The following is a 21,772-nucleotide window of genomic DNA, read 5'->3' as shown; positions in this document are numbered from 1 at the left end:
CAGGTATGTGATACCCAGATAATATGGGATTGGTCCATGTCTAACTGCATAGTAACAAGTAGCTGATTGGATGTTAGTCCATTATTGTATCTGGATGTACTGTGTTTGCCAGTGTTTTGTATTGGTTTTGTATTGTATAAACCACATTTAAATACCAGTTCATTTTACACTTTGCAATTGTGTCACTCCTGCTTTACTGTTTTGCTGGAAAGAAAGAAACCTAATAAATGAAATGTTTTTGTGAAATGTAATCTTCTGATAATACCATAGATTGTTTCATTTATTCAAATATTAGGCTTTATAGTAAAGCAGTAGCATAGTAGCAGAAGAAGTTTTAAGGCACAATCCATGCCATTCTGATTAGATAACAGCAGCTGAAGCTGGTCCAAACTGGTAGACCATCTGTGTGAGTTGGCAAGTTATGTTCCAGCTTCTATATTATTACACTGATCTATAAAAGTTTCACTTTTTCTAAACATCTCACTGTTGTATTGTTTTCCTGCAAATCATTTATTGTTAATTCAACTGTTTTTCATTTCTACCAAAATTCACCAGTTGGCACTGATGGGCTACCATTTATTTTTTCCAGTTGCTCAGAACAAGTTGTATTTTTTCACCATGGCCATGGAGACAGAAGGCAGATGTGCAGTCTTACCTCTTGCATTTAGGATTTTCACCAGCACCTGAATGGGGGACGTGAGCTTGTTCATCATGTAGACTCGTCCAGTTTCTCTCTCCACGCGCACTGGTGAACTCGCTGCCTGTGACAGCAACTCGAAACGCTTCTCCTCAAACTTCTGATCTGGGACAGTGAAGATCACATCTCCTGCGTCGGCGTGTTCTGACAGCGCTACTGTATAGCTGAGCTCTTCAGAAACGGCTCTCGTTCTTCTTCCAGCCCTCGTCTCGGTGCCTGTTAGTCGCGCGCGTGTGACTGCGATGTGAAGCTGGAGAGGTTCACTCTGCAGCACCGCGTCTCCGTTGTCTCGCGCGTGAACCCGAACCGTCAGGTTGCCGGGCGCGTGGAGCGACCGGACTAGCAGCACTTGTCCGCTTTTAGGAACCACGTGTATGTACGGGTTTTGAGACGGGACGAATGTGATCGCACCGTTCCTCCCCGTATCCTTGTCCTGTGCGCTTAGGCGGAGCAGCTCGGTCCCTACCGCCGTTAATTCATCAATCTCTATGTTTGCACTTGGGCTGATGAACTGTGGCGGGTTGTCATTTTTATCCAGGACCTCGACATGCACTCGGTTTATCGCGCACCCTGGTACAAGTGCATTCACTTCATACCTCGACTTGCGCTCTCTGTCCAAACTTTTAGCGGTTTTCAAGAGGAAACCCGTTTTTCCCGAGTAGAAAAGCGAGAAATCCGAGGCGTCATCCCCGACTAAAGTGCTTCTGCGTCCCTCTGAGATCGACCCGTTGCATCCGACATGCAAAACGATAGAGCCGACAGGAGCGTCTTCTTCAACTTCCCCGTAATAAGCTGCGGGGTTTGCGGCCACGACCGAGAACGAAATGAAAAAGGCAAGAAACCCTGCATCCATACATCCGAGAAGTTTCATCTCTCGCCGACGAATCTTCATGGTTAAAGTATTTCTGTCACCTTTTAATACTGATACGGCATTCGATTTGCATGAAGAAAATCAATGAGAAACTTTGTTATTTAGTGTATATTAATTAAAAAATAAACACAGATTTTTTTCTCTAAAAGATCTAAGATTCAACAGTCCAATTGTCTTTAAATTCAACTGTTCAAAAGCAAACACACTTGTATTATGCGTCTCTCCTACCGGCATCATTCAACTCTGAGTTGCAGCATCCCCTGGTCCTCAGCAGCTCAGGCTCCATGTGGTCCTCGGCCCAGCCCACAATCGCTCAGCCAATCATAACGCATGACGGCAGACCCTTAACTCCTCCCACAGGTTTGGATTAGGCGCCGCTGATACACATTGAGAGACGTAGAGCCCCGCCCCTTTCAACGGTCACGTCCTCAAATTACTTTGCTCTTTATAATATAATGGCTTTATACAATACAAACACAGAACAATACAGTATTCACTTACACCATAAAAGATAAAGGATTTTAGGACCTAACAGACCTCCTCATCAATAAAGCATAAAGGAGCCCTGTTTAAAACAGTAAATCTTCTTCTTCATCTTCATCTTCTTCTTCTTCTTCTTCTTCTTCTTCTTTCGGCTGCTCCCATTAGGGGTCGCCACAGCGGATCATCCGTCTCCATACCCCTCTGTCCTCTACATCTGCCTCTTTCAAACCAACTACCTGCATGTCTTCCCTCACCACATCCATAAACCTCCTCCTTGGCCTTCCTCTTTTCCTCCTTCCTGGTGGCTCCATCCTCAGCATTCTGCTACCCATATAACTCATATCCCTCCTCTGCACATGTCCAAACCATCTCAATCTCGCCTCCCTCACCTTGTCAATAAATAACAAATATGTAACTGCAAAATATAAGTATGCCGGAAGAGGTGGATCTCTATATTCATTACAATCTAAGCATCATGAATATTTCTGACCAGAAAATACTTTAAGGGTTTCACCAGAGGGGCAAGTAAAACAAATCTGGGTTTGTAGATTTGACCCTTCTTGTAAAAAGTGTGAAGGCAGCTTGTGTAAATAGGGCTGTAGTTGGGGTATATCATAAAGGCAACCTTTTATGAATAGTAGGTGTAAACATGCAGCAATGTTTACAGAAATCAAACAAATATCAAATCCGTAAATCCTAGTTTATCATATTACATTTAATAAACGAAAGCTCACAAAATGAAACATGAAAAAAAAATTAAAATCTGCCATACACAGAGAATACAAACTTTTCATCTTTATTAATCATTTTATCCTAGACAAAGACATTACTGAAACACTGGTCTTGGACTGGGAATACACTCTGGATGGGACACTTGTTAATCCCGGGGCAATGAGAGAATAGATTACATTTATTTATACAGTAAACACTTTATCCTGGTCATATTGGCTGTGTATCTCAAGGCAATCCTCATAGTACTGTGTGCAATGTGGATGGGACACCAGTTCATCACATGGCACCAAACACACATACATTCACACTTAGATAACAAGATATCTTAGCCAGTCCTGCTTTAAAAAAAGGAAATGTGAGAATTTAGAGGAATTATAGGAGAAACATGCAAAAAATATAAAGTATAATGCAATCTTAGGATTCAACCCAGAACACGGAAATATCAACTGTACCCACTGCACCATTATGTGAAACCACTAAGAGATGTAATCAAAATAAATAATTGTAAGATATCAAACTGTGCTTGGAAACATTCACCTACATATTAAAATGTTAGCTTTATGAATGACAAGCATAGACTTGGAAGTGGAAGTAAAACAAGACTGGTTTTTACAACAAATTTACAATAAGTCAATTCATTACAAAGTTCATTATGAATTCATTGATCATTTTCACATTAGTCCAGACGATTTGTGTTATATCTTTCTAAAAATAAGTATATGCCATAAAGAGAAACTTCAAGTTATTAACAGCATTTTAAAATCTGTTCACTGGTGTATGGGTGTGCACCAAATTAAACATCCATACACACAATATTGGACTTTATTTATGTTGTTCTCTGTAGCTTACTCTCATTTTTTAATGTGTTTTTAGCTGAGATTTATTGTAGTTGTATCCTACTTTAACTAAAATATACTAAGACTTTCTAAATAATGTTGAATTTATTCGTCCTATAGATATTTTCTTTAGTTATACATAAAGCATGCATATACCTAAAATATGGGTGTTGAATTGTTCTTATGATACTTAATTGTTCATATAAAGCTAAAAAATAAATTTCTTCTTGAACTGCATGTGCTACAGCTAAAATTAATAGAGTAAAAAGACATTTCACAAAAACGAATATGCATACTAATGCATACAATTAATTTGCATATTGATTTTGTATATGCCATACATAAATCAAGGAACTCACCTTCATGTTTTTCAGTTTCTGCAAAGTTAAATAGGCTTGTTAAGCATGAACCCTCAGTCATAAGCCTTGGCAGCGGGGAGCCCTCTATTTGCCTCTTTGAGAAGCACAGCACAAATTACAGCAATTTACCCCAAGGGATATCATGTCTCTGACAGAGGAATGGGTTTCAAGTTTATGGTGTCAAATGTCATGTCACAGCCACTCATGCCAGTCTTTCATCATATTTTGGCATGCCTATGTACAGACAAAAGTGACAGGCTTGGGAGTGAGGGTGCTGGTGAGAAACAATCTCACAAACTTTCTCCTTCTAAGATCACAAAGATTGATGAATTACCTTTTCTTGCCTCCATCTTTCTGTTCTGCTCTCCTTCTCATTTCCATCTGTAGTTTGTCACAGTATATTTTCCATTCTTATCTTTCCAACATCCTTCCCATTTTAATACAACAACTGACAGTTGAATTAATGCCAGGTGGATTTGCCTGTCTCCATTCACAGCACATCCCCACCCTCTGAATTAAGATCAAGTATTTCGGTTTTATGCATCAGTTCTTTAACTGATTGTCCAGATGTTATTTGACCAATTTATTCGAAGGTGGAATAGTCCCAGATCCTATCCCCAAAATCAGGTTGACTGTACGTGCTTTACTGTCAGTTCATCCTCTCTTCAACACCTCAGTGTCTCCACATGCACTTTCTTCTCTTCATTCTTAAGTTTCATCATCCATACCTGCCATTCACCTTTGAGTGAATGCTGAGCAGTAGCTTATCTACGGACTTTAGTTATGTGGAATCTGCAGTGTGCACGTAATTAGCTGATGAAATAGTAGCAGTACACAATCCTTATGCCAATATATTGTTTTGAAAATCTAATTTACCTAATGGCTAACAGTGGTTTAAGTAAATAGCCAGTCAGTTATTTTGTTTGGTCTGCTAGTGTCATATCAGCGCCAGAATCAGTGTCCAACTACAATTCACAGACCAGAGTGAGGCTTACAAACAAGGTCCCCCATGTACCATGACACCCAGTCACCAGAGAACTTCTTACATTCACTTTCCCATTGATTACTCAAGACCTTCACCTGGACTCAATCATTCACTCATAGAATTTGAATACTCTCACTGCAAAGTATGTGTTTACATACATATATACCAATTCATGGCATTTTAATTGTCCTTTTGGTTTTGATCTCATTCTGGTTTTCACATATTGTTCTTGCCTGAACTAGTTTAAGTTGTTTATTGATCAACTGAACCTCCCATCAGTAACTTGCTCCAAGAAAGCATCTATCTCTTGATCACCATCACAACAAAGTTCCTGGTGGTGCTGGGTTTCTAATGATGGAGATTCACAACCCTAAAATGTCCTGGAAGAAGCAATAGATCACACATTGTTTAGCATAATGTCTCACCTTACTTTTTATATGTAGCCTCAACCTCCACTGAATGCCCTTTCCACATTTCATGAAAAAATACCTTAAGAATACAGAGAGTTCAGATCTTAAGTGTCCCACTTCACATTTTGGGTGTGGATAGAGTTAACCAGGAGATTGGCAATTTCCTGCCTGATTTCTGTGCCAAAAACCTGCACGACTGGGTACACATCCTCCCATGGACAGAATACACCAACAACTCCCTCACACATTCAGCCGTAAGGTGTTCACCCTTTTAGTACATTCTATGGTATCAACCACTTCTGTTCCCATGGAATGCCAACCCAAATGTGTACATTTGACTACAGTAGAGTAAACAAGTGCACCAACACCATGACCATGCAGCCCAAATCACCAGGACATTTGCGTGACAAAAAGATGCGGAAAGCTAACACCTCACTATATTAGTGTGTTCAAAACTTTTTTAATGTTTAATGTGTTTTTTAATCCACAAACAATATCACTAGATATATTATTTCACCGAGCTAGCCTAAATGAAGTCATAGACTCTAGGACCTGATAGACTGGGAGAACTACGAACCCAACAAAAGGTGCTGGGTCCCTGATGTGCTCCGTCTCATACTCTGCCAGGAAATGCATGCAACCCTAATTGGCTATGCTCACAGAGGGTGTAATCTGCCAGAGACTATCCAATGAAAATTATTATTTCTAAGGTCATAGCAATTAAAGTCAGCAAAATTAAAACCTGTATGCTCACACACAATTTCAATCCAACATTGGCCTATAATTATCATTCATTCACTTCATTAAATTATTGAGACAATTCACACATGGCAACCACACAGACAAGAAATAGAGACAATCCTCTGCCAGAAATAAATTAGTGGAAGTATTAAGTGCTCCATGCGCCTTTTTGATATAGAAAATCTGACCCAAATAAATCAGAATCAGAATCAGAAATAGCTTTCACACACAAGGAATTTGACTTGGTGACAGGAGCTTCTAGTGCATAAGTACAGACATAATGTAACAAAATATAGGTGAAACAGACAATTAAATAATTGCAATATATACAGAAGTAGAAATATTGTTTAAATTAATGTACAGATGTTATTTACAAGTGTGCAGTTTACAAATGGACTATTAGATTTTTATGTATAAATGTGTCGGTTATGATGGACAATGTGTAGTTATGAATATTTTAATTGTTCATGCTGAGTATAGCCTGCAGGAAAAAAAAAAAAAATTTCTGCCTTGCTGTTCTGGTGGACGGTGCCCTGTAGAGCTGACCAGAATACAACAGTTCGATAGAGAGTGGGCTGGGTGTGTGGGGTCCAAAGTGATTTTAAAAGCCCTTTTCTCCACTCTGGATGAGTGAAGATCTTGGAGATTGGGCACCAACAATCCTCAGGGTCCTGATCGTTGCGCTGTAGCCTCTTGGTGTCTAATTTGGTAGCTGAACCAAACCAGACAGTTATAGATGTACACAGGCCAGACTCAATGATGACAGAGTAGAACTGTTTCAGCAGGTCCTTGTGGCAGGTTAAATTTCCTCAATGACAAATGAATGAAAAAATAAATTCTGTTTAGTAGAAAATACTGTTATTTACAGTATAAGTTAGTAGTTTCTGAGCAAAGAAAAATGTAATGCACTAATACATGTGTTTGCTGCCAATATTTTAGTTTTCATGCTTCCTGTTTCGAAACATGACTCATTTCGTGCACCTCTCTAGTAAATATGGAACTTCACTAGGCTGACAGGTGGAACCTTTGAAGCATTAAACTAAGAGTAGTCTGTGTAAATGTGGCTGTAATCTGAGAAAAGAGCACAAAGGGCAAAGAGCAAAAAAAAAGCGCAAGGGAGTGTAACAGTGCCCCCATGTGATCCTGTGCCATAGCAGAAGTATCACTCAGCTCACTTACCTCAGAATACTTTAGTTCTCCAGCCCAAATTCATACAGTCACCCTCAGCCACTTTGTTTCCATCTGTGGCTCATGCTAGCTAGTCCTGAATGCTGCAATCACACTTGCCCAGCAATATGTCACTGGGCAGCCTTTACACATTCCTGGGCAAACCTTGATGTTCAAATTTCAGATTGAGCTGTATGACAGTTCAACATGGCTGTGAAAAAAATAAATAGGGAATCCATTTACTGATATACAGCATTATAATATTTGGCTTCTTTTTCACATAAGGATAAATTCTAGCATGAGCCACCAGAGGCCACTTTAACAAACTGTTTCTGAATTAGCCACCTGTGCCCAGCACATGCCTAATTTCTCTGGCCTCCAGCCACGTAAATCACTCAATCTGCCCTCTAGTAGCTCTGCCATTAGCACCCTGCCTCACATTTTCCGCATAATCAGTGTTGTTTTTCCTCTTCCTCATGGCACATTTACACTGGTCTCTAAATGGAGAACGCTTCCCACCCCACACCCATCCACCTGCAAACTATTCCTCTGTTGTGTCTCCTCCACACAGAGTGGCACCAATCATCTTTTTGATTGCAATCAATGAAATAACTGAATTCTGTTTGCTTCATTTGAAACCCCCTTGAAAGCATTTAATGTCTAACAATTTGTTAACAGAATGCATCATTTGAAGTAAACAATCAATTCTCGTACTGATGTTAAATCACCTGCAGTCCTGCGAAGAGCTCATATTGTTTCAACAGAGAAAATAATTTCTATAGCCATTCACACAACACATGACTAGCAAACTGATGTAAAAAATACTCCATTGCCCAGAAAGGTACACAAAGTCTGTGCACACTTTGTAGGAAAGTACTTAAAAACAGCTTGATTTTTTTACTGAGCAGCCTTACTAAACCTAAACTTGGTTAATGAAGCATAAGAGAAGAGGAAACACAAGTCAAGGAAGAGTAACGATTGAGCATCATCTTACATGGTAATGTAATCATAGAAGTGCATGACTCTGTTTTATTCCAAGCACAGCCAATAGCATGGAATTATGTATTAGATTGGTGCTATGAAATACTGTGATACAACATGAACATGTTTTTATTGCTCAAAAAGAGAAATATATAGTGGTATGTTCAACAAGCATATATGAATGTGATTGGTCAGCTGTCCACAGACTTTTGGCAATAGAATCTGTGACTGATTGGCATTGTAACCCATGACCGTTTTAAGTGTCAGCATCCATAATGATATCTGACCTGCTCCACTTTCAGAGAAAAACAATGCTGGACAGATTTCAAAGATATACGAGGAGGAGTGGATTATTAGATCATATGGGTTTCTACCAGCAACAATAGAAAAGTCTCATGCTTAAATATATCAGGCATGTGAAGCACATTTGATTTGTGTGGCTTTGATTACTCTGGATTATAGCTAGCAGTTGTAAATCAATCTAAATTGTCAGCAGACTTTCTATGATGAAAATACCTATAGGAGGTTTATATTAGTTTAAATAGTAAGTCCTGGGCAAGTTCCAATTTTGCCTATGTATTTTTTTGCACTGGTGTAAGGTATTGTATATAAAAATAATAAAGAGAAAATGGGCAAAAAATAATAAGGGCAACAGTAGCAGAAAGTATTTTGATTCAGAAGATATGCCAGATTAGTTGGCATGAGGTTTGACTTGCCTTTCTATTTGTCAGTCAGCGTTCAGCTCTGCAAGTGTGGGAAAATAAAGTAAATCACCTTTAGCCTGTGGCCAACTTAAGAATAAATCTTACTGCACAGTGGAAAAAAAATATTTTCCTTCTCTCTCGCAGAACCTGGCAAACAGTGGTGCTGATTGCGTTAGAGAAGCAGTGCATAAAACTCAATGAGTGTGTGTGTGTGTGTGTGTGTGTGTGTGTGTGTGTGTGACAAAACAAGGACAGAGCACAATACAGAAATTTTATTCACTCTGAATAATTATTTCTAAAGACCATTACTCTGACAGTAGACAAAGACAGTTTTCCAGAAGATGTAGACTATTCAGGCAGTCTTGCTATCAGTCAGTGGAAGATTATAACCTGCAGCAGGCACATAGACACGGCTCATGGAGAACATGTAGGCTTCACTGAGCCTGATTGTTCTCAAATTGCTATGTGACAGTGTGGACAGAGCGATGTGATGGATGTGTGTGGATGTGTGTGTGTGTGTGTGTGTGTGTGTGTGTGTGTGTGTGTGTGTGTGTGTGTGTGTGAGGGTGGAGGCTGTCTTTGAGATTGACCCCTAATGTGAAACATCTGTTGACAATCAGGATGGAAGATGGAGACATGCTTTCAAAGCAAAGCTGTACAGGAGAATCACTGACTCCAAGCCTCCAGCCTGTATATATCCATCCATCTATCTATCTATCTATCTATCTATCTATCTATCTATCTATCTATCTATCTATCTATCTATCTATCTATCTATCTATCTGTCTATCTGTCTGTCTGTCTGTCTGTCTGTCTGTCTGTCTGTCCAGTGTGCCATTTTGTCCCTCTATCCAGCCATACATACATTAATTACCACCAGTTTATACTGAATATCATGATTAGTGTAAAGGTCTCGGCATACATCATGCATGGTAAAATTGCCTTTACATGCTCAATTTCATATAGTCTCCCTTGTTTCATATTTGTCCATTGTGTTTGAGAAAATTTGCCAATTTCAAGAGCAACAGAAAGATGTTTACCATTTCTCAAAGCCATCAATCCTGGAATGAAACAGCTTAGCGTGCCAAATTTCTAATGACCAGACACATGCTTAGTCACGTATTATGTTCATCCATAGAATTTTCTCAGTTGCCATGTGCGAAGCACAAGATAAACCTCTGCACAATTCTCTGGTCAGTAATTATGTCGTCTTTTCATAGAAGTCAGATGACCATTTTCTCTGCATAAAATATCTGCTGAAACCTTAATAGAGGCTCCTGAAACTTCCCTCATCACAAATGCAACAAATAAGAAAAAGTGTGAGATGGGAAATTCTCAAAACATTTCATTCATGGTTCGCTTGTTACTTTTGTCTATACCAGTAGACACAGAACTATTAAATAATAATGCAGTGCAGTATTTTGTTGCAGAAGTAAAAGCTCCGTGTATTTTTGGTTGACCGGTTAGTAGATTAAGCATAATGTCCCTGGTTATACTCTTCTTTCTATTATAACTAGGCTGTTCTCAACCCGAGGCACATGTAGTTTGAAGCCTGAAAATCAAAGAGCAATTGTGCTTCATAAGTGAAAGGTGTATAAGGGGGAAGGTAATACCTCTGAAGGCATAATCCTTTTATGAAGAGAAAATTGGAGTTCCTGCTAAATGGCAAAATGGCCTGAATTTAAGACATCAAATCCATGCTGCAAAGCGAGCGAGAGAGAAAAAACCCACAACGTGCAATTTTGTGAGACTTGAGGCGCAATTCTGCAATGACTGTTCATCAGCCGAGACACTCGCTACACTGCCATCTCCTTAGAACTCATCATAAAGGATGACATCCTGCCACAGAGAAAAGAGAGGGAGCTGCTTTGGTATTTTTTTAAGAAGCAACTCAGATCTTTTCATGTTTAATCACTCATCCCTTTGATACAAATGTTTCACATTCCCTTTAATATGACAGCTTATCATTTTTTAAACAAAGGAAGACAATCTACCACAGCACTCACACAATATGCCGTGAGGCGTCAGACTGACAGCGCAGGCAAATTCACCACATCTGGCACATGACTGAGTTTCCGTCTCTGTCTCCCCCACTATCTCAATCACTGCCACACAAACAGAGCCTTTTTTTAGAAGATAAATCATTGTGCAAAGACCAAAAACTTTATTGGATATTGGTATTTTAATAGAAAACAAACTGGAAGAGTTGAGACAGGTTAGTGACTGAGGTGTGATTCGTCTTCAGACATTTTTCAAAGGGCTTTATTTTATTGGGAGTCTGGCCAAGGCAAATTAGTGAGTGAGTGTGAGGGCTCGATGGCTGTGCTGTCAAGTTCTGCATGTCAGCATGATGGCCTCTTTGACACACAAAGGAGCCGCTGCTCTGGCAAAGAAGTGACTCAAATTGGCCATTACGTTTAAATTAGACAGCTCTTGATTGGACACAGATGAAATAGGGGGAGGTGGGGAATTGCTACTGCCTTAAAATAAAAATAACAGTTAGAAACAGACATACATCAAACTCCACTTTGCACACATAAACACATGCCTACAGACACTATAGAAGACAGGTTGAAGTGAAACACAGCAGCTAACCTTTTGATTTGGAACAGCAAGCATGTGCTCTCTGTGTTTTGAAGGGTTGACATGCTAAATGACTCATGCATCTGGCTTTCACAGATGCTGAAGGACCTGCAGTCTATAGCAGCTTCTATAGGTGTCATACTCAAGATGTTCTTATCACTAAGACATAATTCTGTTCTCTTTTTCTCCATTCTTCATATGGTTATCAAGCAGTTGTCTGCAAGACAACAAAAGAATAAGTATGTGCCCTCAATACATGTACTTAACTAGGTGTGCAAGAATGATATAAAAACAAACATATATAAGTTGTGTTAACATATTGTGTAGGTGTTTAGAAGCTGTCAGTTTGATTTCTTATATTAAGTAGATAAATACATTACATGAAGATCGACAATGAGAAGATTTAGAATTAAAAATTATTCATTTATTGAAGCATTGTTTTGCTTGACACTTATAATCATAAGTACTGCCAATAACCTGGGAGAAAGAACGAGAGCGATAAATTTAGATGTGTCACTGCATCCATGAGTTATATTTTACTTTCTTGTACCTTACCCTTTAATTGAAGTTTTTTCCATACAGTACCAAGTAAATATGTTGTGAACAGGAGTAAGACAGGAAAGCACAAGAATTCATACATAACAGCCTAATACTGAAATATTGTTAATTATTACAGTTCAATGACATAATTATTATTATTATTATTATTATTAATATTATTATTATCATTATTATTATCATTATTATTATTATTATTATTATTATTATTATTATTATGCTGTGTTACACCTAACCTGGTTTAAACACATCTATCAAAACTGATTGCGTCAACATGAATGATGCAATACAAGCAGAGTTAGAGTTATAATATAAGGGCATTCTACATACTTCTTGGTGTGGGCCTATAAAATACAGTTTCTCTGTCCTATTTTTCCATCCATAAATAAATAAAATGAGGGTTCTCTGTTCCCAATATGATGACCATTTGAAATACAAACAGTAAATAAGGAATCTGAAACAAATAGGAAACTAAAATGGGTCTTTATCTCTACAAATTTACCATATTAGTACTCAATCAAATAGACTTTCATCAAGCCACTTTCTAAAAAATATACTGTAATATGATGTTATAATGTTAACAAATTAGTAACATACACACATCATCCACTTTAACAGAGTCTCCTACTGTGTACACCTGCTTATTTATGCAGTTATATAATCAGCAGATATAAGTCGAAAGCATTAGTTAATATTTATATAGAACATAAAGAAGAAGAAAGAAAATTGATCTCTAATACTTCAACCATGGTTTAACATTTATAACCATGTTGCTACATGAATGGCTGATTGGATAACTGCATACATGAGCACAGAATTTTCTATTAAAATCAAGTATAAAACTTGATTCAACTTTGAATCACCTATACTTTCTACACAGACTCCAAAAAAAAACAAGTTTATGTTTCTTATAAATGTCAAACATACAGACATAACTGATTCTATCAAAACTTCGCTCTCTCTCGCTCTCTCTCTCTCTCTGTTTCAAGTATTTCATTCAAAGTGCATATTTCAGTCTCAGGTGAAAACATTATGTTTTACTGTTGAAATAGCTCTATTGAAATAATAATAAACTGCTGAGAGGCTAAAAGCTGCCTATGTAACCTCAGTGGGCATTTCACACATCCATTATATTTAAATTAAACTAAAGTGCTCACACACACGCACGCACGCACGCACACACGCACGCACACACACACACACACACACACACAAAGCTGAAATCTTACTTAAATCTTATTTGATAATAAAAAGAAATCTCATTGAATTACTGAATACAGAGAGTAGCCTCGGTAGACTTTTCAGCCTTTCATTGATACAATGTGCGCTCATTCTCCTGGCTCTATTTCAGAGCACAGTTTCCAAGCAACTGGGCACAAAAAGCATGATTGGAGAGATGCCACAGGCAGCGGGAGCTGATTATCAGCGGCTCTTATCTCATATCGAACTGATACCCAATTTCTAAGCAATTTCTGTTCAGAAACTACACAGAGTGAGGACAAATGGGAACATTTAACACCATGAAGTGGAGAAAGCATAGACTCCAAAAGAGGCAGCAAACTTGCTTTAATTTGTGATATGGTAACTTGGCAGTTGGTCTTCTCTAGAGAGGACTGAAGTGTCGGAACAGAGAGGGAAAACAAACAGGGCTAGAAGGTCGGGCATGCGGGCCTCTGTGAAGCTGCCGAACATTTTATCTGCCAATTAGTCATTAATTTCCGGGGAAGAGCCAGGACAGGCTTACTGGCTTGCATTATTATACACCCATACACCTAGGCACAAACATACTCTCGTGCAAACACAATGTTTTTGATCAATATTTGTAAGTCAAAGTCTATTGCTTTTTCTATTCTTTTTCTTCTATATCTATTATTCTTCTTCTTCTTCTATTATTATTATAAGGGTTGTGGTAGATCTGGAGCTTATCCCAGAAACAGTGAGCATGGAGCAGGCACTAAACATAAGGACATGTTTTTGTGAAATTTCCTTTGCAATAACAACATTTTCAGATTTTTACTGTGTGACCATCTGTGTGCAAGCAGGGATAAATAATATTAGTCAATATTTCGAATCCCACTTTCCCCAAACCCATCCATCACTGAGCTGAAAATCATTGCTGAAAAAATTCAACAATCATCAAGCCTCTCAGAAGAAAGGTATTTATCTGAAATTTTGTTTATATAAAACTTATGCCAATAGTAATGCTTGCAAAATTATCCATTTAAGTAACATTTCTCCAAATGTGTCCAGACATCAATGCAGAAACCTTCTCAGAAGTTTATTGGGCATCTTAGAAAATTCATTGTATTATATGCATATCATGTCATTCAACGTGTTCAGCAGTTAGGTCCAGTCCACTTATTTGATTGGACAAAAACCATTCCACGAGTGCTGATGTTTAGTCATATATAATAGTATAAAAATATATAATTCTTTAGGAAATATTGTCATTGGCTAACAGAGCAATTTGCATTGCTCTACAGTGCTTCCAAACATGTTTTTCATCATTAATGTCACATGTTTGAAATGACTTTTGTGTTGTTCAGATTGACATAACTAGGAATTCATTCCAATTTAAAGCGCAATTTTTATTATTATGATTATCGGTAAGTCAACCAAGAAGAGAACATTGAGAGGCAGTTATTATTAATTTACTGTGGAAGAGAAAGACATGCAGGAAACATGTGGGGGTTCATTTTGCTTTATGGAATACTGCATCCTCTACAAACATATATTTTTTTCTATTTATCATATTTCTTTCTCTACACATGCTGTCTCCATTCTTGCCACCAATTTTCTGCCTCAGACAGAGCTCTTAATGGGTCGTCATGCTCCTAAAGTCGGCATGAGAGCACTTAAACTTGCTTGTTGAGAGCTGCTGGATTGGGAGCCTCACTCCCATCCACTAGGCCACAGCTTCCATTATCAGCCCAAGGTTATGGGAGCAACATTACAGCAGACTGCATTAAAATATTTCATATTTTTAAAGGTGATGAGATAAAGCAGAACAGAAAAATCACTCAGCAACTCCCCAAATGGCTACTTGTCAAGTTTGGCTTTCTCTTTACAAGGGATACAAAACAATTCACACTGAAAACACTAAAAATAATTCCTGTTGGATGGATTAGTTGTGATGTAGCAAAATAAACTTTATAAAGCAAAACCAACACTTGATATAGAAACTTTTGTTGCAGATACCTGTAATAAAAATACAAATTGATAATCTTAAAACAATGCTAATTATTGAATAAATATTGAGAGCCCTGTGACAAATGTGAGGTAGTTTATCCTGGCCATGACCTTATAGGCCAGGCTGCCATCTCAAAAAAAGAAAAAATGTAAGTAGCCTATGATCAATTCACCTAAATGGTTTGTGTGACTTCTTCCTATTATCTTTCTCATCATATTAATCATGTTGCAACTGTCATATCTTTATGATAAATGTTAATGTATGTACCAAGAACAGTACAAAAACAGAACACCTGTATTGTATTTGTACATCACATACTGATATGTAACTCCTCCTTTGTTTCCATGCAACTTTAGATATCTCGCATGCACTTTATGTTGTCTGTGTGTCTGATGTCCCTCGGCCTGCAGTGGAGAGACTAAGCAAGAACAAGTGTTAAACATTTGCTTGCAAGTTTACAAGTATGTAACTAGTTGACAAGCTACACAATGTGCCATTAATACCTCTAGAACAGAACATTTGGAGACTAGCAACAACAGAACTGTGATAGTGTAATACAGCAAAGTAGTGTCACTGCTATCACATCAAATGAGTATTTTCTTATAATAGCGAGTAATAGATGAGTTTAATATCAGAATTACAGTTTTTAATTACAATTTTTCAAATTGGACAAAATATCATACTTTTCAATCATTTATAGTTACTTTTATCATCAGATCTCTTATTTTTCTATGTAACAATGCAAAAAACTAATAATGTTAAACAAACCAAAATGCAGCATATCATGTTGACCAGAAACCAAAAACCACAAATTCCTCTGTCCTGAAGTCAGATTTTAAACAAATATCTCCTTGCCTCTCCAGCTTCATTCATGTTTTTATATCATTTGACATAAAACCAATGTAAATGTACTGTTGCTATAAAACAATCACTTATTAAAATGAGTGCATTAATAACAATTTGTGATTTGAATTGCACCCGACACTGTTTTCAGAGCCATTCTATTTCAAACCATTAATCAACGATGTCTAATCAGTCGGCTCAAGTAAACATAATATTTTCATATTGTACTCAACTCTCATGTGTATACTTTTTTGATTTGGGGTTCCTGATTTTCTTAGATTAAACAGATTCAGTCTGCAGTTCACACAAATTAGGTTTGATTTTCCTTTCCAGTGTGACTTTTTTTACTTTTGTTTCTGGCATAAATCAAGAACACATTGTACCCAAGATAGTGGGGAAAGAGCAGCATTGAAATTGCACAAACATATGATTTAGTGGTGTCTCTAATATATACAGAATTCATGGGCTATTGAGTTTCAGTTTATCGAATAATGGTTCAACTTAAGCAATGTTTAAACTTTAATCTATTCCAGCAGCACAGGGTAACATGAAGGACACGGAGAAGAAGCTGTACTAGGTAGTTTTACAATTGAAAACACTCACACACACACACACACACACACACACACACACACACACACACACATATATATAGAGAGAGAGAGAGAGAGATTAGAGTTATGAAACAATTCTGAAAAATGAGAATGCTGGTGAGAATGTGGTAAAAAAAAGTTTTGGTCAGTGAACAAAATTGAGTACTTTTGTAAATAAACAGAGAAATCCAAATAAAGTCCTCGGTTTCCTTTATTGTCATCAATTGCCTTTAGCAGTTGAAAGAATTTGTGGACTGTTTTTGGACACATGGCACAGTATTTGTAAAAGAAAAACCATACATAATACATAATATGGCCATTTTTGATTTCTTATTATTGTTGCATCTGAAAAAATATTTTTAATCATAATTTTCCATCTAGGGGACTAACTGAAGTGGCTATAAAAGATCACTACAGAGGCTTTCTACATAGCAGGGCTGTTCAACCTTTTCTGTGAAGAGCTGGTATAGCTTCATTTTCATTTCAGCCAAACTAGATCCAGCCTATTCTATGGCATATAGTTCTATGATGAGTACCTAATCATCTTGGACTTTATTTAAATGTTTACTGCTTTGTGAACAATGCACTTCATTTGTGAACTTTTTTAAATCATATTTTTACTGTAATACTTTAATTATGATTTTGGTCAAAGCTAGCCCTTTTTCAACACTTCAAGCTATATTAATTCGCATCTTCATCTAGTCTCTCTTCAGCAGAGTGAAAGATGGCACCTAATCATGATGAATTTATTAAAACACCTCATCTCTTTAACACTATGGTATTAAAATTACTCTCTTACTCATACAAACAAATGACAAGGAAACAAAATATGTATAAACTGTAACAGAATATGAAACCTATTTAAATATAAGCACAATAGAATACATGAACAGTGAAAACAAGGTCACAGAAACCAAGCACAATGCACACATATACACATACTAACACACAAGCCAGAATAGTCAACAGTGTTTTTTTTATACGCCTGCCTTAGAGGTGAGACAGAGCGATAAGCAAGAGAAAGGGAGATTAAAGAGCCTGCATAATCAAGAAGTGTATCAGACTGAAGACTGCAGGGTAAAATGCTATGTGGGGGGTTTTAGGTCTCAGTGCTAACCTTAAAAACAAAACCACTCCCTATCTGTCATCCCTTCTTGCCAGCCTGCAAGCCTTATGAAGATAATAGGGAAAAGTAGTAAGAATATCTACTGAAAGATGCCAGCCTCATTTATTATAACGGAATCAGCTTAAGATGTGATGGAATAAGAAACTCAGCTCTTTCATGATTGCTCCTCTTCAACACACACCCTAATTTACGCATCCATTTGATGCTTCTGGTTTCCAAGTAATTCACTCAAATTTTGGAGATTTGAGACCCAATTAAAATATCTGCACTTATATTTTTATAATATGATATGCAATAATGTGTTCATTTCAAGATGAAATAACTGTACTAAATTGAATAATAATAATAATAATAATAATAATAATAATAATAATGTATTGCTGCAAAAATATGTACTGTACATATGCAACACATGTTGTAAAAATTTAATTTTGCTCCATGTGTAGAAGCTATACAAAGCAAACAACAAACAACCCACTTGAGTTGACTTAAAAAAACAAAATCATATTTTAAACTATAAAATAAATAAATTATTTAGACTATCTAGACTATTTAGACTATTTATTTTTACTATCTAAAAATTAACATATTAACTGTTGCTACATGGTTAAAAGTACAAAATAATTTAAAAATGTCTTTAAGAGCCATCAAAACATGATTTGCTTGATGTGGAACACAGAATACCCCTGATTGTGAAAAAAATTGTCTCCCCAGTTCTGTTCCTTGACCTAATCCTGTCTCAAGGCAGTTCCTTCAACATTTTGTTTTTGTTTATGCATTGATTATGCATTTGTACAGTGCCCTCCACAATTATTGGCACCCCTGTTTAAGATGTGGTCGTGGACTTCGTTTTTTTTTAAAACAACATAGAACCCAAATGCAAAAACAGAGAAAAATCCAACCTTTCATTTAAGTACATAACTTTGGTGGTAAAAAAAATCATACATTTAAAAAAAAAAAAAACTTGAAATCATGTGTCCCACAATTATTGGCACCCCTAACAATTCCTCTGAAAAATTTAATTGTTTTTTTTTTATATATTTTTCTGTAGTTGCTAAGGTTGGTCAGGGTATCTAGGGACTTTTAATTAGTAATTCATGATTTCCTGTTTCCCTGGGGTATAAATATGACGTGACACAGAGGCCTAATTCTCTTACCCATTTGTCAACATGGCAAAGACAAGAGAACACACCATTCAAGTAAGGCAGATGTGTGTCGACCTTCATAAGTCAGGCAATGGCTACAAGAAAATAGCCACTCGCCTTAACTTGCCGGTATCTACAGTCAGAGGAATCATTAAGAAGTTTAAAACAACTGGAACAGTGACAAACAAGGCTGGAAGAGGTCCCAAGTTTATCTTGCCACAACGCACAGTGAGGAGGATGGTAAGAGAAGTAAAAAAATTTCCCAAGCTCACCGTCACAGAATTGCATCAAAGAGTGGCATCTTGGGGTCACAGAGTCTCCAAAACAACCATCAGACACTCTCTACATGCCAACAAGCTGTTTGGGAGGCATGCAAGGAAAAACCTTTTCTCACTAACACTCACAAACGTAAACGTCTGGAGTTCCGGCAGTAGCTCGCAGCGGCCTCTCCGGATCCAAAAATGGTGCTTTCACCATATTTAGCCCGACCTTCCACAATACATGGACACCAGAGTCAGCTGTGTTCATGTGTACGACCACCAGACACTGTTACAGTACAGGCATCATGCAACCAACAATCTGCATGATGATCTTATCAACAACCTTCGCGACCTCGGCTTGCTGCGACCTCGGCCACAAGACCAGGCCCCAGCCCTCGGTGTTACCTGATGCCGGTGGCCGGGAGAGGAGACCTCGAAAGCGCTGTTCGAGGAAGCGGAAGCGCGGCAAGCGGGCGGGTGTCCGTGCTAGGCTAAATGCTAACCCTAGCCGGCCGGCTATCCTGTCCATTTTTCTTTACAACGTCTGCTCCCTGGATAATAAACTGGACTACATCCGACTCCAGCAAACCACACGGCGAGAGTTTAGAGACTGTTGCGTCTTTGTTTTCACGGAGACGTGGCTCAGCGACAGAGTTCCGGACGCCGCCATCCAGCTAGACGGGCTAACCGTGTTTCGAGCCGACAGAAACACAGCTCTGTGCGGTAAGACTCGCGGTGGTGGCGTGTGTTTATATCAACACGGAATGGTGTAAGAACTCTGTGCTTGTTTCATGCTACTGCTCATCGCTAGTGGAGTTTGTGACTGTTAGATGCAGACCTTTTTATTTACCACGGGAATTCACCACTGTTTACATCGTCGGAGTGTACATTCCTCCCAGTGCTAATGCTAAGGAGGCACTGAGTGAACTCTACGGCGCTATTAGCGACCTGCAGAATGCTCACCCCGACGGATTGTTTATTATCGCCGGAGATTTCAACCATGCGAATCTCAAGACTGTGCTTCCTAAACTCCATCAGCATGTGGACTTTGCAACGAGAGGAACGAACACGCTGGATCTTGTTTACACAAACATCCCCGGCGCGTATCGTGCGGAGCCCCGCCCCCATCTCGGATACTCAGACCACTGCTCTGTTATGTTGATTCCAGCATACAGACCGCTCATCAGACGCTCTAAACCGGTTCTGAAACAGGTGAAAACCTGGCCAGAAGGAGCTACTTCTGCTCTTCAGGACTGTTTTGAGTGCACTGACTGGGACATGTTTAGAGAGGCTGCAACCTACGGCGATTCCATCAACTTGGAGGAGTACACGTCATCAGTGACCTGCTACATCAGCAAGTGCGTTGACGATGTGACCATCTCCAAGACCATCACTACACGCTCCAACCAGAAGCCGTGGATGACTGCAAATGTGCGTGCGCTGTTGAAACAAAGAGACTCTGCCTTCAGAACAGGGGACAAGGCGGCCTTAAAAACAGCAAGGGCCAAACTGTCTTGTGCTATCAGAGAGGCAAAGCGCGCGCACGCAAAGAAAATCCACGACCACTTCAAGGACAGTGGAGACACCTGGCGCATGTGGCAGGGCATCTAGGCGATCACGAATTACAAGACCACATCACCTGCTTGTGACTGTGACGCCTCCCTCCCAGATGCGCTGAACGACTTCTACGCCCGGTTTGAGGTACAGAACAATTTGGTGGCGAGGAAGACCATCCCTCCTCCCACTGACCAGGTGCTCTGTCTAACCACAGCTGAAGTGAGGAAAACTCTATGCAGAGTTAACCCACGGAAGTCTGCTGGACCTGACAACATTCCTGGCAGAGTGCTCAGGGAATGTGCAGAACAACTAGCAGATGTCTTCACTGACATCTTCAACATCTCCCTGAGCAGTAACGTTGTTCCCACGTGCCTCAAGACAACGATCATCGTTCCTGTGCCAAAGAAATCGACTGTCTCCTGCCTCAATGACTATCGTCCCGTCACGCTCACTCTAATCGTGATGAAGTGCTTCGAGAGGCTCGTCATGAGGCACATCAAGACACAGCTTCCACCCTCCCTGGACCCCATGCAGTTTGCGTATCGTCCAAACCGTTCCACGGACGATGCCATCTCCACAACCCTCCACCTGGCCCTCACCCACCTGGATAACAAGGACTCAATATGTACGAATGCTGTTCATTGATTTCAGCTCAGCATTCAACACAATCATTCCTCAGCACCTGATCGAGAAGCTGAACCTTCTGGGCCTGAACACCTCTCTCTGCAACTGGATCCTGGATTTCCTGACTGGGAGACCTCAGGCAGTCCGGATCGGGAACAGCATCTCCAGCACCACCACACTGAGCACTGGAGCCTCTCAGTCCACTGCTGTTCACTCTGCTGACTCACGACTGTGCACCAACGCACAGCTCAAATCATATCATCAAGTTTGCTGATGACACGACCGTGGTGGGTCTAATCAGCAGGAACGATGAGTCAGCATATAGAG

General features: G+C 38.9%; 1 protein-coding gene across 1 annotated transcript in view; it reads right to left on the bottom strand.

Moving 5' to 3' along the window:
- Positions 1-1,792, bottom strand: part of si:dkey-22o22.2 (neural-cadherin) — a 111,467-nt gene extending 109,675 nt beyond the window's left edge. The window contains exon 1 of the mRNA XM_046847455.1: positions 656-1,792. Within this exon, the coding sequence (XP_046703411.1) occupies positions 656-1,589 (934 nt within the window). The 5' untranslated portion in view covers positions 1,590-1,792. The remainder of the gene's footprint in view (positions 1-655) is intronic.
- Between the last annotated feature and the right edge of the window lie 19,980 nt (positions 1,793-21,772).

The sequence above is a fragment of the Silurus meridionalis genome, chromosome 4 (assembly GCF_014805685.1).
Source record: "Silurus meridionalis isolate SWU-2019-XX chromosome 4, ASM1480568v1, whole genome shotgun sequence".
Lineage (NCBI taxonomy): Eukaryota > Metazoa > Chordata > Actinopteri > Siluriformes > Siluridae > Silurus > Silurus meridionalis.
Note: the sequence above shows the minus strand (reverse complement) of the source record. Positions and strands in the feature narration are given on the sequence as shown.